The 16,241-nt window shown below is 39.2% G+C and overlaps 1 protein-coding gene across 1 annotated transcript; it reads left to right on the top strand.

Annotated features, from left to right (window-relative positions):
• Positions 1-357: 357 nt before the first annotated feature.
• On the top strand, positions 358-10,528 carry mier3b (mesoderm induction early response 1, family member 3 b). The gene is made up of 12 exons (XM_080738903.1): positions 358-443; positions 616-761; positions 1,339-1,461; positions 3,064-3,187; positions 3,356-3,426; positions 3,570-3,642; positions 3,794-3,942; positions 4,266-4,347; positions 6,002-6,096; positions 6,243-6,370; positions 6,496-6,650; positions 7,894-10,528. Exons 2-12 carry the CDS (start codon positions 663-665, stop codon positions 8,370-8,372), a joined length of 1,578 nt encoding a protein of 525 aa, XP_080595029.1. The 5' UTR covers positions 358-443; positions 616-662; the 3' UTR covers positions 8,373-10,528.
• The last annotated feature ends 5,713 nt before the right edge of the window (positions 10,529-16,241 follow it).

Below are 16,241 nucleotides of genomic sequence, written 5' to 3'. Positions count from 1 at the left end.
GCGTTAAAGATCTATTGGGGTCCATTTGGTTGCCATCTTTAGATTTAGCTGGGGACCACCTGGAACCCCCTCAAGGACCACAGGTTGAGATCAGAATTCAGAACCACTGGTCACCTCATGAATACAAGCGACACGCATAGGGTAGTTTTCTTTTAATTACGATAAGTTAATATCGACAGCTGACAGCATTCACCAGTATCTATAAGCTATTCTAGTTACCTATTGCAGTTATGTTGGCGGTAAATGCAGTTGTTTGTGCACAACTGTTCCCAGTGGTCATTATCATAGGGACCACCAACCGTGTTATTGATTTATTATATACATTTTTTTACTCCTGGATAGAACGTAATAGTCGTCTCGTGATAGCAGCTTGTCAAATGTCATAAACCTGATCTGTGTTCTGGTGTCGTTTTTGCAGGCTTCCTTAGGGAGTTCGAGTCCAGGTAAGACCGTAGATTATTTGGACCAATTTGTTTAATATCTGCTCATAAACTAAGTTTTTATTTGTTATACTTTAACATGTGTATCTTAATTTTGCTATAGAGTAACAAACATAATTGCACATTTATTAACCTGTTGGCAAAATAATTTCTGTTGTTTTTCCTACTTCCTCAGTTGGCTCTTTATCGTCAGAGGACCATGACTTTGACCCAACCGCAGAAATGTTAGTACATGAGTATGACGACGAGAGGACATTGGAGGAAGAAGAGTCTTTGGAGGGAGAGAGGAATTTCAGATCTGAAATAGCTGATCTGGAAAAGGTAAACCAATACCTCATCATCCTGACAGAATAGTATATCCTTTTTTTTTAATTATTATTATTACAAGGCAAATGTTGAAACTCAATTGATGCTATATAAATAATTGACATTGTGGTGATGATGACACAATCTATGAGGTGGTATTTGTGGTGAAATAGATCATAACTTGACAAATATATCATTTGTATGTGTAAATGCTTTGAATCGATAAAATCTGTCTGCACCAGATCACTAGCTTTAGAACATTGTTTCTCCTAGGTTTTATGAATGGGAGGGAGTTGATGGTTGCCATTCACTGAATTATTTTTACAGTTTTATTTGTCCTTTTAACCCATTAAAAAGGGGAAAGCATCAGTGTCATTTTCGATTTTAGCTATATATATTGTATTACACAACATGTTTTTCAGAAAACTGTTAGGATTTAGAAGCCTTTGCTGTTTTTGAAATGTTAATCCTGAAAAGTAACAGTTTTGGACATGAGCCTCAGATCTAAATGGGTTAATTAAACAAGTCGATGAAATGAGATCACTTGTTTAATACCTGCAGTATTAATATGCCCTTCCTCTTATTTGACCAGGAGGGAAATATGCCTCTGGAGGAGCTGCTGGCCATCTATCGCTATGAGGCCTCAGCAGGTTCCAGTATAGATAGCTCCTCTGGAGATCTGACCGACGAGCTGCCAGACATGACCCTGGACAAGGTGAGTTTTGGCACATAGTACACATTTATTATAGTGTAGTACAGTGGTCCTCAACCTTTTCAGGCTGTGACCCCCAAAATAATCATATTTTAACTGGGACCCCCCCACCCTGACGAGCACTAAGAGTTGAGGCATTACGCCTCGCAACTATTTTCACAATTTCTACCTCTAATATTTGACAATTTGTCCAATGTTCAAATTGTCACTTTAGAAATGTGCAGATACCCTTTATACACTTAAACAGTATGTTGGTCTGTTAACTGTTGAGTGAGAAAACAATGTTAACATTTAGCTAAACATCTGGCGACCCCCTGGGGGTCGCGACCCACAGGTTGAAAACCACTGGTGTAGTATGTAAGGCTCATCAGTTTTTAGGAGGGGGGATCTGTGAATTTGAGACAAAATCTGATTCTGAAAATAAAAATGCTAGGAGATCAGGGTGAAAATTGGATTTGGTTTCTGACCCAAATGAGACACCTGTGTCTGCTTTTGATCTTAATGTGGTTTATATTGGAAGCTATATTGCACAACCTTTTTCGTCTGAGTGAATTTTGCTTGTCTGCTGGGTTTCTCTAAATTTTGCTGGGTTTCTCTAAATTTTGCTTTCACTTTCCATCTGTATGCATCATCCAAGCTGTCCTGCATCCCTCATTAGGCCAACAGTGGACATTTGTTTACATAATCTCACACAAACAATATAGTAAGACAAAAAGACAGCAACAATACCAGTAATAACAAGAACTATAATAACAGCCATAGTCCATGGAAACGCTCATTCCGCTGGCAATCGCGATCCAAGTCTGAGAGATGAGAGGGCACAAAAACTGGGGAAGAAGTGAAGTTAATGACATGCATCAATGGAAAATGAATGCAGATGGAGAGGGATCGGAGCTCAGTGAATCATGGGAATCCTTTGGCTGTATATATAAACCTATAGCAGCATAACTTAAGGGCTGGTCCAAGGCCTAGCCATCTCTAAAATAAAAAATCTTCATCGTTAAGTGAAGTTTCGATCCTAAAGATGAGCGGCTTAGATACTGTACAGTTTCTTTGCACTGTACTTATCCTATATTAAAATTGGCTAATGGTGGGGTCGGACCACAACCACGGCCGCGTCCGTCTGACATAACCATAAACAAACCCAATACTCCCACAATACATATATAGGAGATCAAGGCATGACAGTAATTTAGATGCAAAATTGAAATGTGTAAAACAAAACAAATAAAACAAATCTAGATACCATTTTGTAATTAATAGTTTAAACCAGTGTTCCTCAAAGTGGATTCCAGGGACTGTGGGTTCTTTTAAATTGACCCATACAAGTCTGTAACTCTGACAGTGTACAAATGGAACCAAATGAACGCTAACGGGTCCATTTGGTTCATTTGGTTCCATTCGTACAGTGTCAGAGTTAAGGGGAGACCTTGAAATTTGAAAGTTTGAGAAACACTGGTTTAAACGACTAGTATTTGTGAATGTTTAAAACGGGTGTCACCGTCTGGGTCTAATGGACTAATGAGTCGACTAGCTGCGCACACCCCTAGTTTGTACATTTTCAACTTTCTCTACTTGTAGTGTAATTCTGTTTTTGTTCCCTAGGAGGAGATAGCTAAAGACCTGCTCTCTGGGGACTATGAGGAGGAGACCCAGTCCTCCGCTGATGATTTGACCCCATCAGTGACTTCCCATGAGGCCACGGACTTCTTCCCCAGAACACTTAGATGTGAGTAACTGCCACTTTATGAGAGAACAAGCTAGTTAACAAGAAATATCCCTCCTTTTGGTTGTCAGTGTTTTTGCATCGTATTTCCCCCATATGCTTCACATAATACATTGAATTCGAGAATCAGGAAGGGTTTCTAAATGCTTACCTGTTTTTTTGCCTTTCTAGCCAACCATATTTCCGATGGTGATAATGATGAGTGTGATGATGATGGCCCAAGCCCAGAGGATTCAAGAAAGGTACACAACTATGTATAGCCAAACTAAAATGTATCATTAATGAGTTTCATCAGTAACACTATCAGTGGATAGATGGCGTAAAACACTTGATGAATACATTTGGGTACGTTCTTACGTCGGTTGTGTTTTTGTGTTTAACACAGGAAATAATGGTGGGAACACAGTATCAAGCAGAGGTCCCGTCTTGTATTTGCCACTACAAAGATGGAGAGAAAGGTGAATGCTACATTTTATAACCTGTTGTAAATGAAAATGTATTTTGTTTTATATGTAGTGAATGTATTCTTGAACAAGTGGTCCTACACCCAAGCTGTCCATAGAGATAAAGAGATGAGAAATAATTAACAGTGTGTTTGTTGTTGTGCAGTATATGAAGATGATGACCAGTTACTATGGAGCCCCGGCCTGTTGCCAGAAAACAAGGTTAGGGGTTTCCTGTCTGATGTCTTGTCGCGGACCACGGACGAGAAGACTGGATGTGACAAAGCAGGGTCACATGTCAGAGACAACGAACAGGTCAGAGTCATAAATTCAATCATCCATGGACTAGTAACTTTAATAGATGTCTTTTCATAATTCTCACAGCAGTGCTCAATACTTCGGGCAAATTGGTCGCATATGCAAGCTTTTAGTTTGATAGCACAGGCTCTGTTGCAAAGAAAGTCTAATATGTAAATATAATATGTAAATGTATAGATGAGTAAATCGCATGAAGGCCACTGTTCTTCCTGTGCACTCATTTCTTAATTGGCTTCAGTCTCTCCCATGCACTTGAACTTGAGTTGCAAGATTCTTTTGTGCCTGCATTTCTTACCAATTCACACGTTTCATTTTAATAGGCTTTGTATGAGCTGTTGAAGTGCAACTACAACACTCGTGAAGCTCTGGATAGATACTGCAATCATGCAAAGTCCTCAAAAGGTAAGTGAAAATGGGAACGTTTCTGTTGTAGTTGTTTCTGTATCACTGTCATGCATGGAGTAAATAAAGTATTACAGCAGTAGCTTAAATGGCACAAAAAGTTGAGACATTTCTGATTGGTAGATTATTTCTCTATTGTAATGCTTCTTGGCAATAACTGTTTGTCATTTTTAAATGAAACATGACAAATCTTTCTGCCATGGCTATTGACTTGTTTTGAGCTTCCTATCCCAGGTACCATGGGATGCTCCTTGTCTCCCCATAGGATCCCACAACAGACCTCTGTTGGAGTGTGGGACCCTATGGGGAGACACAGAGCCCAGGAGGTCTTGGGCTGTTCCCCAGGCCTGTCAGGGAAAAATCTTGTTAAAAAAGAGGGACTTTGGCCTGCACTTGTTTGAGAAAATGAAGTCTTGTCCCTTGGGTATGATTAGTGGAACAGCCCCATAATGGCCAGGTGGTCTGTTAGAATGGGATCCTATGGGAAGAATCGTTGCTCCCCAGCTACCTCGGTAGACTGGGTAGAAAAGCATTTCATTATAAAAAGTTATTAAATGCACCATTTACCATTTATTGCCAAGAAACATTAGAAAAATCTCTCAAACACATCCTTTTGTGCTATTATCACACATATACTTTCCCCCCCCTGTTGGTTCAAAAGTAACGGTTACCTTTTTGATATCACCTGTTGAGTTCCCAAGAGATGTCAAAGGGTGATGTGAAAACACAGCCAACTACTGAGACAATTGCATCAAGACATGCATTCCTCTATACTGCATGGAAGCTAAGCTCCTGAATACTGTTGAGCCGAGCTGATGTAAATGTGAAGGGAATTAATATTGAGCAACTACATGGCTTATTTCTTTTCTAAAATGTTTATCAAAAACGGTCTCTTGTTGTACTGCACATGTTAAATAGATATTCTTTTCCTGACGGTATTGAGCGTAGCCATTCACTTTAACTATAGCACTGTCTCTTCTGTCAATGCAGGACTTGATCAATCTGTGTTAGCAAGAACCCTCAAGAAAGCTAACGTACACCCAGCAAATAATGTTACTTAGAATATGATATACGGTACATGATGTAGTATATCGTTTAACAGTGTATAAACCTCATTACAAATACTAATGCACATTTGTGAATTCACTGGTGCAAAAATCATCACCGGTAGTCTACAGAGATCTGGAAAAAGTGATATGGTCAGATGTTTTACTACATTTTTCCACAATTTGGCGAGTCCCCTTTAGAGGAAAAAGTCACAATATGAAGTTATTTGGGGTGGCCAGTGGCCACCTTCATCCAATAATGAATTTCCTATTTTTTTTTTCTCCTGTTGAGTAGTCTCTTTCAGGATGACGACAATCCAATATGAACATTGACAGGAATGCAAATCTCATCCAGTCCTCCTAAACGGCAACATAGCTGCTTAGGCTCTCTTGAGTTTGATAAAGCAATATATATTATTTTTCAAAGGAACCTCCTTCCCCGCCTCTTAATCCTCCTCCTCACACATTAAAGCTGTGATGGACTGGTGGCTCGTTTCCTTTCTATTTTCCAAGTCACTATGTCGGTGTTTGCTTTTTTCCTTTGTCACCTCGCCTCTCCCAATGTATGTAACATGATCGATAAGGAAATTCTGAATCTTTAATTACAGAAGAATCGCCTCCATGGTCAGAAGATGAATGTAGGAACTTTGAGCACGCACTACAGATGTATGACAAGAACTTCCACCTCATACAGAAACACAAGGTGAGGCTTAATTTTTTTTCTTTTTCTGCCTTGATGGCGATGAGGATGTATGAACATAATGTTGTCTTGCACATGAGGATGTATGAACATAATGTTGTCTTGCACAGGAACAACGTCTACTAATTTGTTATCTCCTCCTTCGTCAGGTTACAACACGGACAGTAGCAGAATGTGTGGCTTTTTACTACATGTGGAAAAAGTCGGAGCGCTTTGACTTCTTCGTTCAGCAGAATCGTTTTGGGAAAAAGAAGTACAGCAGCTATCCTGGCGTAACGTGAGTGAGGCAAAAGGGGAATATCTTGGCAATCTTATACATATAGTCATATGTTATTCTATTCATGTATCCTTTATTAAGAAATACAGGATTTTTGGCAAGTCATGTTTTGTTTTTTACCCTAGTGACCTGATGGACAGGTTGGTGGATGAGGCTGAAGGGCTGGCAGTGGACAGCACCTCCTCTGTGTGCTCAGGAGGAGGTGGAGGAGGAAGGATGGAGCCCACCACAGACCAGCAGCTCAGCCTGCTCAATTCCATTACTGCCAGTGACCTCACAGGTCTGTATCGCTGGGGTTCTAGTGCTTCTGGGAAATGTGAAGAAATCACGTGTATTTTTACATTATGCTTGGTAATCATGTCACATGAAATGGCACAATTCTTATTTTTTGTTGTCTGGGCTCTCACACTATTTTGTTGATCAAGATGGTCCAGCCCTACAACTTGGGCCCATAAATGCTGGTCCTCAGTTGGGTAAGGGGCCGTGTCCACCAGGGTGTTTTACCTTGGCTGCTGAAGTTTCCAAAAACTCATCTGTCCCGTTTTTCCATTCGAAACGATTGTTGCGCTCAGGTAAAAAAAAATTAAGAAATGTCTTTGTGGACAATTCCCCTAACGAGGGCAACTGAACAAATGATGGGCAATAATTTGCTTATCACTTACCAACAGCCTGAGAGGATGAGATGATTATAGCATTTAATCAACACTTTAATTTTGTAGATTAACATGACTGTAAACAAGGAACCGCCCCGGTGTATGAAATTTGTGTATTCCTACTGGGATTTCCCGACAGTGTGGGGAGAGGGTTATCTGAGAATATGGTGCTGTTGACGGGGCATGGTTTTCGGGATATTGTAATACAGCTTATATGTTGTCTTTTCCTGGTCTTAAAGTCTGCATTACTGTAAAGTGTTACAATTATCTGAAGTTATTAGACTGTTCTATAATATGCGAGTATAACACATTTCCTTAACGTGTTTGATCATCCTCTCCACATTCATACAATGATGTGGTCCTTTGGGATCCTCATATACAGTAGAAAAGGTGTGGCTCAGGTGTAAATCTTGGACTTCATGTGACCAGCCTGTGAAGTCAGTCATCTGTGACGTATCTGACGTATGGCAAGGGTCCCCAACTTGGGGTCTGCCGACCCTTTTGTGGCCCGGACCTTTTGCTGGTTTCCAGTCTGCACGAAAATACTTTATTTATCTTGTATAATGATATTCACGACCATTGTGTAGGTCGTCTGTTTGTCATACTGCCCCTGACCTATGAGTCCAAGTATAGCAAGTTCAATCACAGCCACATTAACTTCCATTACAGTTAAATATAACAAAAAAAGTAAAGGCCATGTTACAAATCATTAGTAGAGTTACTCTCTAACACACCTCCAGTCATAGACGGTTGTAAAAAAAAACTAGCAATAAAGGCAGAAAAGGCTAAAAGAAATCTAAAACAAAAGAAATCTCTTCTGTGTAAATAATCTCTGAAAACTCAGTATTTCTTTATCCTTTCTCCATACAGCTTTGAGTAACAGTGTGGCGACAGTGTGCAGCCCTGCAGAGGTCAGTTGTTTGGATTCCTACAGCTTCCCACCGCTGGACAGCCTCCACCGCGGACCATTGAACCACGAAGAGCCCATGGGCTTCGCCACCAATGGAGGAGATCCCGACTGCCTCAACATGCTCGACGCCGGCTTCTACCACTCGGACCTGGGCCAGCTGGGAGGGGTGTGTGTCAGTAAAGACTGTGAGCGACCTTCTAAGAGACTCAAGATGGCACTCCCCGACGCCTTTATTAGCGATGTCTCCGTAGGCAACATCGGTGTGGACTTTGAGGGGCGGCGGACCGGGCCGCCCCACCACCACCGAATCACCGGCGCCAAAATGGCCGTGTCCGTCACAGACTTTGGGAGCTTGGCTGGTAGCGGTGAGCCCAACGGGTTTCTGGGTGCACATGCACGGCACCACACACAGCACACCGCAGCACTCCAGTCAGAGTGATCCGCTTTTTTCCCTCTTTTAAATCCCTACTCCCCCATCCTGCTTGTACATAAGACTCACTGGAGAATCTGATTTCTTTAATTCTATTATTATATTGTTTTTGTTTTCATTTTATGTGTAATATGACATCAGTGATGTCTATCATATAGAACTAAAATCTTGATTTCTCTCAAGAGTTTATATAGCCATTTGACTTTTTGTTTTTGTGGTGTTGAGATGTTTAAGGTCCTTGTACAGTGGAGCCCAGAGGCTGCAGTAGAAGAGTTGTGTATCTTCCTCCTTTCCTCACATCTGCACAACATCTTCAGAGCTATCCTGCCATTCTGTTCAGCTGCCAAAACAGCTTCATTGTCTGCCTCTATTGTTTGTATGTAGTCGCTTTTTTTTAAGTGGTACTTTTTCTTTTCTTTTTTCTTTTTACATCTGAATCAGTCTTTGGTTTACAGGTACTTCACGGGCCGGAGCAGATGGTTAAAAATGTCCCACAACAATCCTGACTAGATATTGTGTGAAATTCAACACTCACTAGCATGGAGACAAGGAACGTTGGGGCAAGCAGCACTTAACACTAGATGCTATGGTGTTCCGTTTGAGTGGTTGATGTTTCTTTTGGTTTTGTTCTCTCCTGTGGAAGCTTATTTAGTGTTAGTCCCCATGTTTACTTAACAGTCCAAAGTGGCCAAAATGCATAATTTAAATGTCTGAGAATACTTAAGTCACTCCTGATTATAATCCTCTTTACAGTCTATTTCTGTCACACTTTGAAACAAATGATCATGGTTGCTGGTTCATGGTAGTAGTGAACCATTTAGAATCACTTTACAGACTAGTAGCGAACCATTCTATTAAAGTGTCTGGCACCAAAGGTGTCCTGCCCGTCTGGGCTTATAAGACACTATAACATATAATTCTCCACATGAGCACAGACAATTGTGCAGAAAATGAAAAACTATTTAGTTAACTATTTAGTTAATCCTTGCTTGTATTAAATTGCAATGAAAAACGTTTGGCCCACAGATTTGGGAGTTAAAACATTGTTTGTGTGTGTGTGTTGTGTGTCCCCAAACAAGTAGCAGCATTTTCAGACCACTTAAAAAGATCTTGCCTAAACCTGCTAGCAGTATTATTTCTTTATTTAAAGCCACTCTGTTTGCTTTGTTTTAATTTTTGTACTGATAAGATTATGCCTTGTATCTGGTTCAGAATTTCATGTCCAGTTGGGGTTTAGTAGCTGAAATTGAGCTGTTCTCTTGACTGAATTACATAATTGTGAGCTGTAAAGTGTTTGGCAGGTCATTGTCAGTTGAATGGATGCAGTAGTAGTGTTTACTTAATTTATCTATGCATTGTGATATGAATACGTAGTTTTTGTTTTTTTCAGGGGTACATTGTAATGAATGACATGTCCATAGATCCAGTAATCCACACTTAAGCGTGTACAGATTCTTTTCATATGATCCATTGCTAGAGTCTGTTATTCAATTTATAAGGCCATCATTAGAGGAGACATCCACTTCTGCGTTTCTTGTAAATACTTAGCAAATAGCCTTTAAAAAGTCTATCAACTGACCTCTTACACTTGTGAATCTGTGTTAATACAAAGGATTTAATTTGATTCCTTGTCAAAAGGCAATAATTTGTAGATATGTACAGACATTACATTTTAGCATTTTACCGATTTGACTTTTGTGATCTTATTTTATCTTTTGTTTTTCTTTTGGAAAGACATACCCCGACACCAGTGGACAGCTGAACCACGCATGCCAGCTGTATTTGTTCATTAAAAGTACCACTGAAAAACGGCTTTACCGAAGACGTATCGATATTACTCAATGTTGCATTTTGCATTCGAATCTTGCAGTAATGTGTAAAAGATGCTTTTTTTTCCTCCTAAAAAGTTGAAAGTTGTATGTGTAAAAGCTTTTACACAATCTCGTCTATATTGTTTGTCTTGATGGTAAAGGGATGGCTGCTGCTCATAAGTATGGAGAGCTAGATTCTCTTCCAAATGCGATGTGCATTGTGCAGTAGGTCCTCCGAGCTCTTCTAGCTTTAGCAGTGCAGTGATATTTATTCCACCTGTGGTTTGTACAAAGACTCAGCAAAACTGTCCGAATGTAAAGGCCATTGACTAAGTAGTAGAAGTAGGTTTTTCACCACCCTGTGAACTCTCAAAAATGTGATATTTTATTGATATCTCTGGTATGAGACTTGTGTGTGTAAGCAAGCACTAAACAAATTTTATTTTATATTTTGTATTGTGTTTTGAAGTTTAAAAAAAGGAAGAAAAAATAATAGAAGTTGTGGTTTTAAGACTAAACTCGAGTCCTTTGACGAAAAAGAAAACGGCTTTGTGAATAAAAACCTACAAAACGTAAAAATGTATATCCAGAAATATAGACAATCAAGACATTCACTATCAGAAATGTTCAAGAAGCTATCTTTATTGTTTATAAGAATTGTACATAAATATTGAGTTGTTTTTTCCCCTTTGTTAAACATTATTTTGTATTTTCTGTTGTACTTTAATACCTTGTGTACAGATCCAGAAATAAAGCTCTGGAAAAGATGACCATGGCCCTTACTATTTACTTATTCATCATCTAAATAAATACATGACAATATCACATACCATTACCAAAGGTTTATCTCTGATTCTAGCTGGTTAGATGATTTTCAAGTATAAAGACATACAAAAAATAAAAGATAATGATATGATAAAATGATAGGGTAAAATTAGCCTTTAGTGAACTCAATCCATATGTTAACCAGACAATCCATCCTGATTAGCCAATACCACTTTTTTTTTTTTTTTATATGCTTTGTTAACAAATTCACAATTTCACTAAAACGCACAATTAAAACTCACAAAGGGTGTTGAACGTAAGCCCCGGTAGCTCGCAGTGATCGTATAGTGGGTAGTACTCTGCGTTGTGGCCGCAGCAACCCCGGTTTGGGGGGGGGGGGTCTTAGTGACCACAACACCAAGCGGGTGGTCTGGGGGTCCCCTCCCCCTGGATTTTTTGATACTTTTATCAGGCCTGCTTTACTAGCAATTTAAATATTAAAGGCATAAGTTGGCATCTCGACAGAGTGCAGTCTACAAAAGACGGGCGCTTAAAACCTATTGGTTTCCGAGTTATCGCACTTTGAAAAAATCTAGGATTAGATTCAGAATTAAGGAGAAAATTTCTAACATTTTAAGTGTGCCTGCAGCTCGCTAAGTGTGCGCAAACTTGTGTAGCGGTTGGTGTTAGTGTAGTGATACGCGGAAGCGGGGATTGAACCCGGGACTCCCACTCGCCAGTCCAGCGCACAACCAGTCGTGCTAATAGGGCTGAGCCCGATTAGCAGGGCTGTTGTCGCTGGTGCATGGCTGGGTGCTACATTAGCGTTAGCATTTTTAGCATTAGCATTTGTTAGCATTAGCATTTGTTAGCATTAGCATTTGTCGAAAAAAAGTAGGGTTCCAGGGGTCGCACAACAATGTGTCACACATCCATACGAGCTATACAACATACCAAAAGATAGGCACTATCGGAAATTTCAGACTTAAAATCTATGTTTTGACGCCTTACTAATAGTCTTATGTAATTTTGGGGGTTTTGAAGACAATCTGAAAAAAATGAATACATTTCATATCCACGCGTTCGTCTCAAAGTGCTATACAACATACTAAAAGACGGGCGCTTAAAACATATTGGTTTCCGAGTTATCGCACTTTGAAAAATCTAGCATTAGCATTTGTTAGCATTAGCATTTGTCGAAAAAAATAGGGTTCCAGGGGTCGCACAGCAATGTGTCACACATCCACACGTTCGTCTCGACGAGCTGTACAACATACGAAAGATAGGCACTATCGGAAATTTCAGACTTATAATCTATGTTTTGACGCCTTACGTAATATTGGGAGTTTTGAAGACAATCTGAAAAAAAAATTAATACATTTCATATCGACGCGTTCGTCTCAAAGAGCTATACAACATACTAAAAGACGGGCGCTTAGAAACCTATTGGTTTCCGAGTTATGGCACTTTGAAAAATCTATTATTAGCATTTGTTAGCATTAGCATTTGTCGAAAAAAAGTAGCGTTCCAGGGGTCACACAGCAATGTGTCACACATCCACACGTTCGTCTCGACGAGCTATACAACATACCAAAAGATAGGCACTATCGGAAATTTCAGACTTAAAATCTATGTTTTGACGCCTTACTATAGTCTTATGTAATTTTGGGGGTTTTGAAGACGATCTGAAAAAAATGAATACATTTCATATCCACGCGTTCGTCTCAAAGAGCTATACAACATACTAAAAGACGGGCGCTTAAAACCTATTGGTTTCCGAGTTATGGCACTTTGAAAAATCTAGCATTAGCATTTGTAAGCATTAGCATTTGTCGAAAAAAAGTAGGGTTCCAGGGGTCGCACAGCAATTTGTCACACATCCACACGTTTGTCTCGTCGAGCTATACAACATACCAAAAGATAGGCACTATCGGAAATTTCAGACTTAAAATCTATGTTTTGACGCCTTACTATTATAGTCTTATGTAATTTTGGGGGTTTTGAAGACAATCTGAAAAAAATGAATACATTTCATATCCACGCGTTCGTCTCAAAGAGCTATACAACATACTAAAAGACGGGCGCTTAAAACATGTTGGTTTCCGAGTTATGGCACTTTGAAAAATCTAATATTAGCATTTGTTAGCATTAGCATTTGTCGAAAAAAAGTGGCGTTCCAGGGGTCACACAGCAATGTGTCACACATCCACACGTTCGTCTCGACGAGCTATACAACATACCAAAAGATAGGCACTATCGGAAATTGCAGACTTAAAATCTATGTTTTGACGCCTTATAGTCTTATGTAATTTTGGGGGTTTTGAAGACAATCTGAAAAAAATGAATACATTTCATATCCACGCGTTCGTCTCGAAGAGCTATACAACATACTAAAAGACGGGCGCTTAAAACCTATTGGTTTCCGAGTTATGGCACTTTGAAAAATCTATTATTAGCATTTGTTAGCATTAGCATTTGTCGAAAAAAAGTAGGGTTCCAGGGGTCGCACAGCAATTTGTCACACATCCACACGTTCGTCTCGACGAGCTGTACAACATACGAAAGATAGGCACTATCGGAAATTTCAGACTTATAATCTATGTTTTGACGCCTTACGTAATATTGGGGGTTTTGAAGACAATCTGAAAAAAAAATTAATACATTTCATATCGACGCGTTCGTCTCAAAGAGCTATACAACATACTAAAAGACGGGCGCTTAGAAACCTATTGGTTTCCGAGTTATGGCACTTTGAAAAATCTATTATTAGCATTTGTTAGCATTAGCATTTGTCGAAAAAAAGTAGCGTTCCAGGGGTCACACAGCAATGTGTCACACATCCACACGTTCGTCTCGACGAGCTATACAACATACCAAAAGATAGGCACTATCGGAAATTTCAGACTTAAAATCTATGTTTTGACGCCTTACTATTATAGTCTTATGTAATTTTGGGGGTTTTGAAGACAATCTGAAAAAAATGAATACATTTCATATCCACGCGTTCGTCTCAAAGAGCTATACAACATACTAAAAGACGGGCGCTTAAAACATGTTGGTTTCCGAGTTATGGCACTTTGAAAAATCTAATATTAGCATTTGTTAGCATTAGCATTTGTCGAAAAAAAGTAGCGTTCCAGGGGTCACACAGCAATGTGTCACACATCCACACGTTCGTCTCGACGAGCTATACAACATACCAAAAGATAGGCACTATCGGAAATTGCAGACTTAAAATCTATGTTTTGACGCCTTATAGTCTTATGTAATTTTGGGGGTTTTGAAGACAATCTGACAAAAATGAATACATTTCATATCCACGCGTTCGTCTCGAAGAGCTATACAACATACTAAAAGACGGGCGCTTAAAACCTATTGGTTTCCGAGTTATGGCACTTTGAAAAATCTATTATTAGCATTTGTTAGCATTAGCATTTGTCAAAAAAAAGTAGGGTTCCAGGGGTCGCACAGCAATTTGTCACACATCCACACGTTCGTCTCGTCGAGCTATACAACATACCAAAAGATAGGCACTATCGGAAATTTAAGACTTAAAATCTATGTTTTGACGCCTTACTATATATAGTCTTATGTAATTTTGGGGGTTTTGAAGACAATCTGAAAAAAATGAATACATTTCATATCCACGCGTTCGTCTCAAAGTGCTATACAACATACTAAAAGACGGGCGCTTAAAACATATTGGTTTCCGAGTTATCGCACTTTGAAAAATCTAGCATTAGCATTTGTTAGCATTAGCATTTGTCGAAAAAAAAGTAGGGTTTCAGGGGTCGCACAGCAATGTGTCACACATCCACACGTTCGTCTCGACGAGCTGTACAACATACGAAAGATAGGCACTATCAGAAATTTCAGATTTATAATCTATGTTTTGACGCCTTACTATAGTCTTATGTAATTTTGGGGGTTTTGAAGACAATCTGAAAAAAAGATTAATACATTTCATATCGACGCGTTCGTCTCAAAGAGCTATACAACATACTATAAGACGGGCGCTTAGAAACCTATTGGTTTCCGAGTTATGGCACTTTGAAAAATCTATTATTAGCATTTGTTAGCATTAGCATTTGTCGAAAAAAAGTAGCGTTCCAGGGGTCACACAGCAATGTGTCACACATCCACACGTTCGTCTCGACGAGCTATACAACATTCCAAAATATAGGCACTATCGGAAATTTCAGACTTAAAATCTATGTTTTGACGCTTTACTATAGTCTTATGTAATTTTGGGGGTTTTGAAGACAATCTGAAAAAAATGAATACATTTCATATCCACGCGTTCGTCTCAAAGAGCTATACAACATACTAAAAGACGGGCGCTTAGAAACCTATTGGTTTCCGAGTTATGGCACTTTGAAAAATCTATTATTAGCATTTGTTAGCATTAGCATTTGTCGAAAAAAGTAGCGTTCCAGGGGTCACACAGCAATGTGTCACACATCCACACGTTTGTCTTGACGAGCTATACAACATACCAAAAGATAGGCACTATCGGAAATTGCAGACTTAAAATCTATGTTTTGACGCCTTATAGTCTTATGTAATTTTGGGGGTTTTGAAGACAATCTGAAAAAAATGAATACATTTCATATCCACGCGTTCGTCTCGAAGAGCTATACAACATACTAAAAGACGGGCGCTTAAAACCTATTGGTTTCCGAGTTATGGCACTTTGAAAAATCTAGCATTAGCATTTGTAAGCATTAGCATTTGTCGAAAAAAAGTAGGGTTCCAGGGGTCGCACAGCAATTTGTCACACATCCACACGTTCGTCTCGTCGAGCTATACAACATACCAAAAGATAGGCACTATCGGAAATTTAAGACTTAAAATCTATGTTTTGACGCCTTATTATAGTCTTATGTAATTCTGGGGGTTTTGAGGACAATCTGAAAAAAAGTTTAATACATTTCATATCCACGCGTTCCTCTCAAAGAGCTATACAACATACTAAAAGACGGGCGCTTAGAAACCTATTGGTTTCCGAGTTATGGCACTTTGAAAAATCTATTATTAGCATTTGTTAGCATTAGCATTTGTCGAAAAAAAGTAGCATTCCAGGGGTCACACAGCAATGTGTCAAATATCCACACGTTCGTCTCGACGAGCTATACAACATACCAAAAGATAGGCACTATCGGAAATTTAAGACTTAAAATCTATGTTTTGACGCCTTACTATAGTCTTATGTAATTTTGGGGGTTTTGAAGACAATCTGAAAAAAATTAATACATTTCATATCCACGCGTTCGTCTCAAAGTGCTATATACAACATACTAAA

This window comes from Nannobrachium achirus, assembly GCF_963921795.1.
Source record: "Nannobrachium achirus genome assembly, chromosome: 12".
In the NCBI taxonomy this organism is placed as follows: Eukaryota; Metazoa; Chordata; class Actinopteri; order Myctophiformes; family Myctophidae; genus Nannobrachium; species Nannobrachium achirus.
Note: the sequence above shows the minus strand (reverse complement) of the source record. Positions and strands in the feature narration are given on the sequence as shown.

Coding starts and splice junctions, on each gene's coding strand:
- mier3b (XM_080738903.1), top strand. CDS start 663: ATGTTAGTACATGAGTATGACGACGAGAGGACATTGGAGGAAGAAGAG. Junction 762..1,338: donor AAATAGCTGATCTGGAAAAG/GTAAACCAATAC, acceptor TTATTTGACCAG/GAGGGAAATATGCCTCTGGA. Junction 1,462..3,063: donor CAGACATGACCCTGGACAAG/GTGAGTTTTGGC, acceptor TTTGTTCCCTAG/GAGGAGATAGCTAAAGACCT.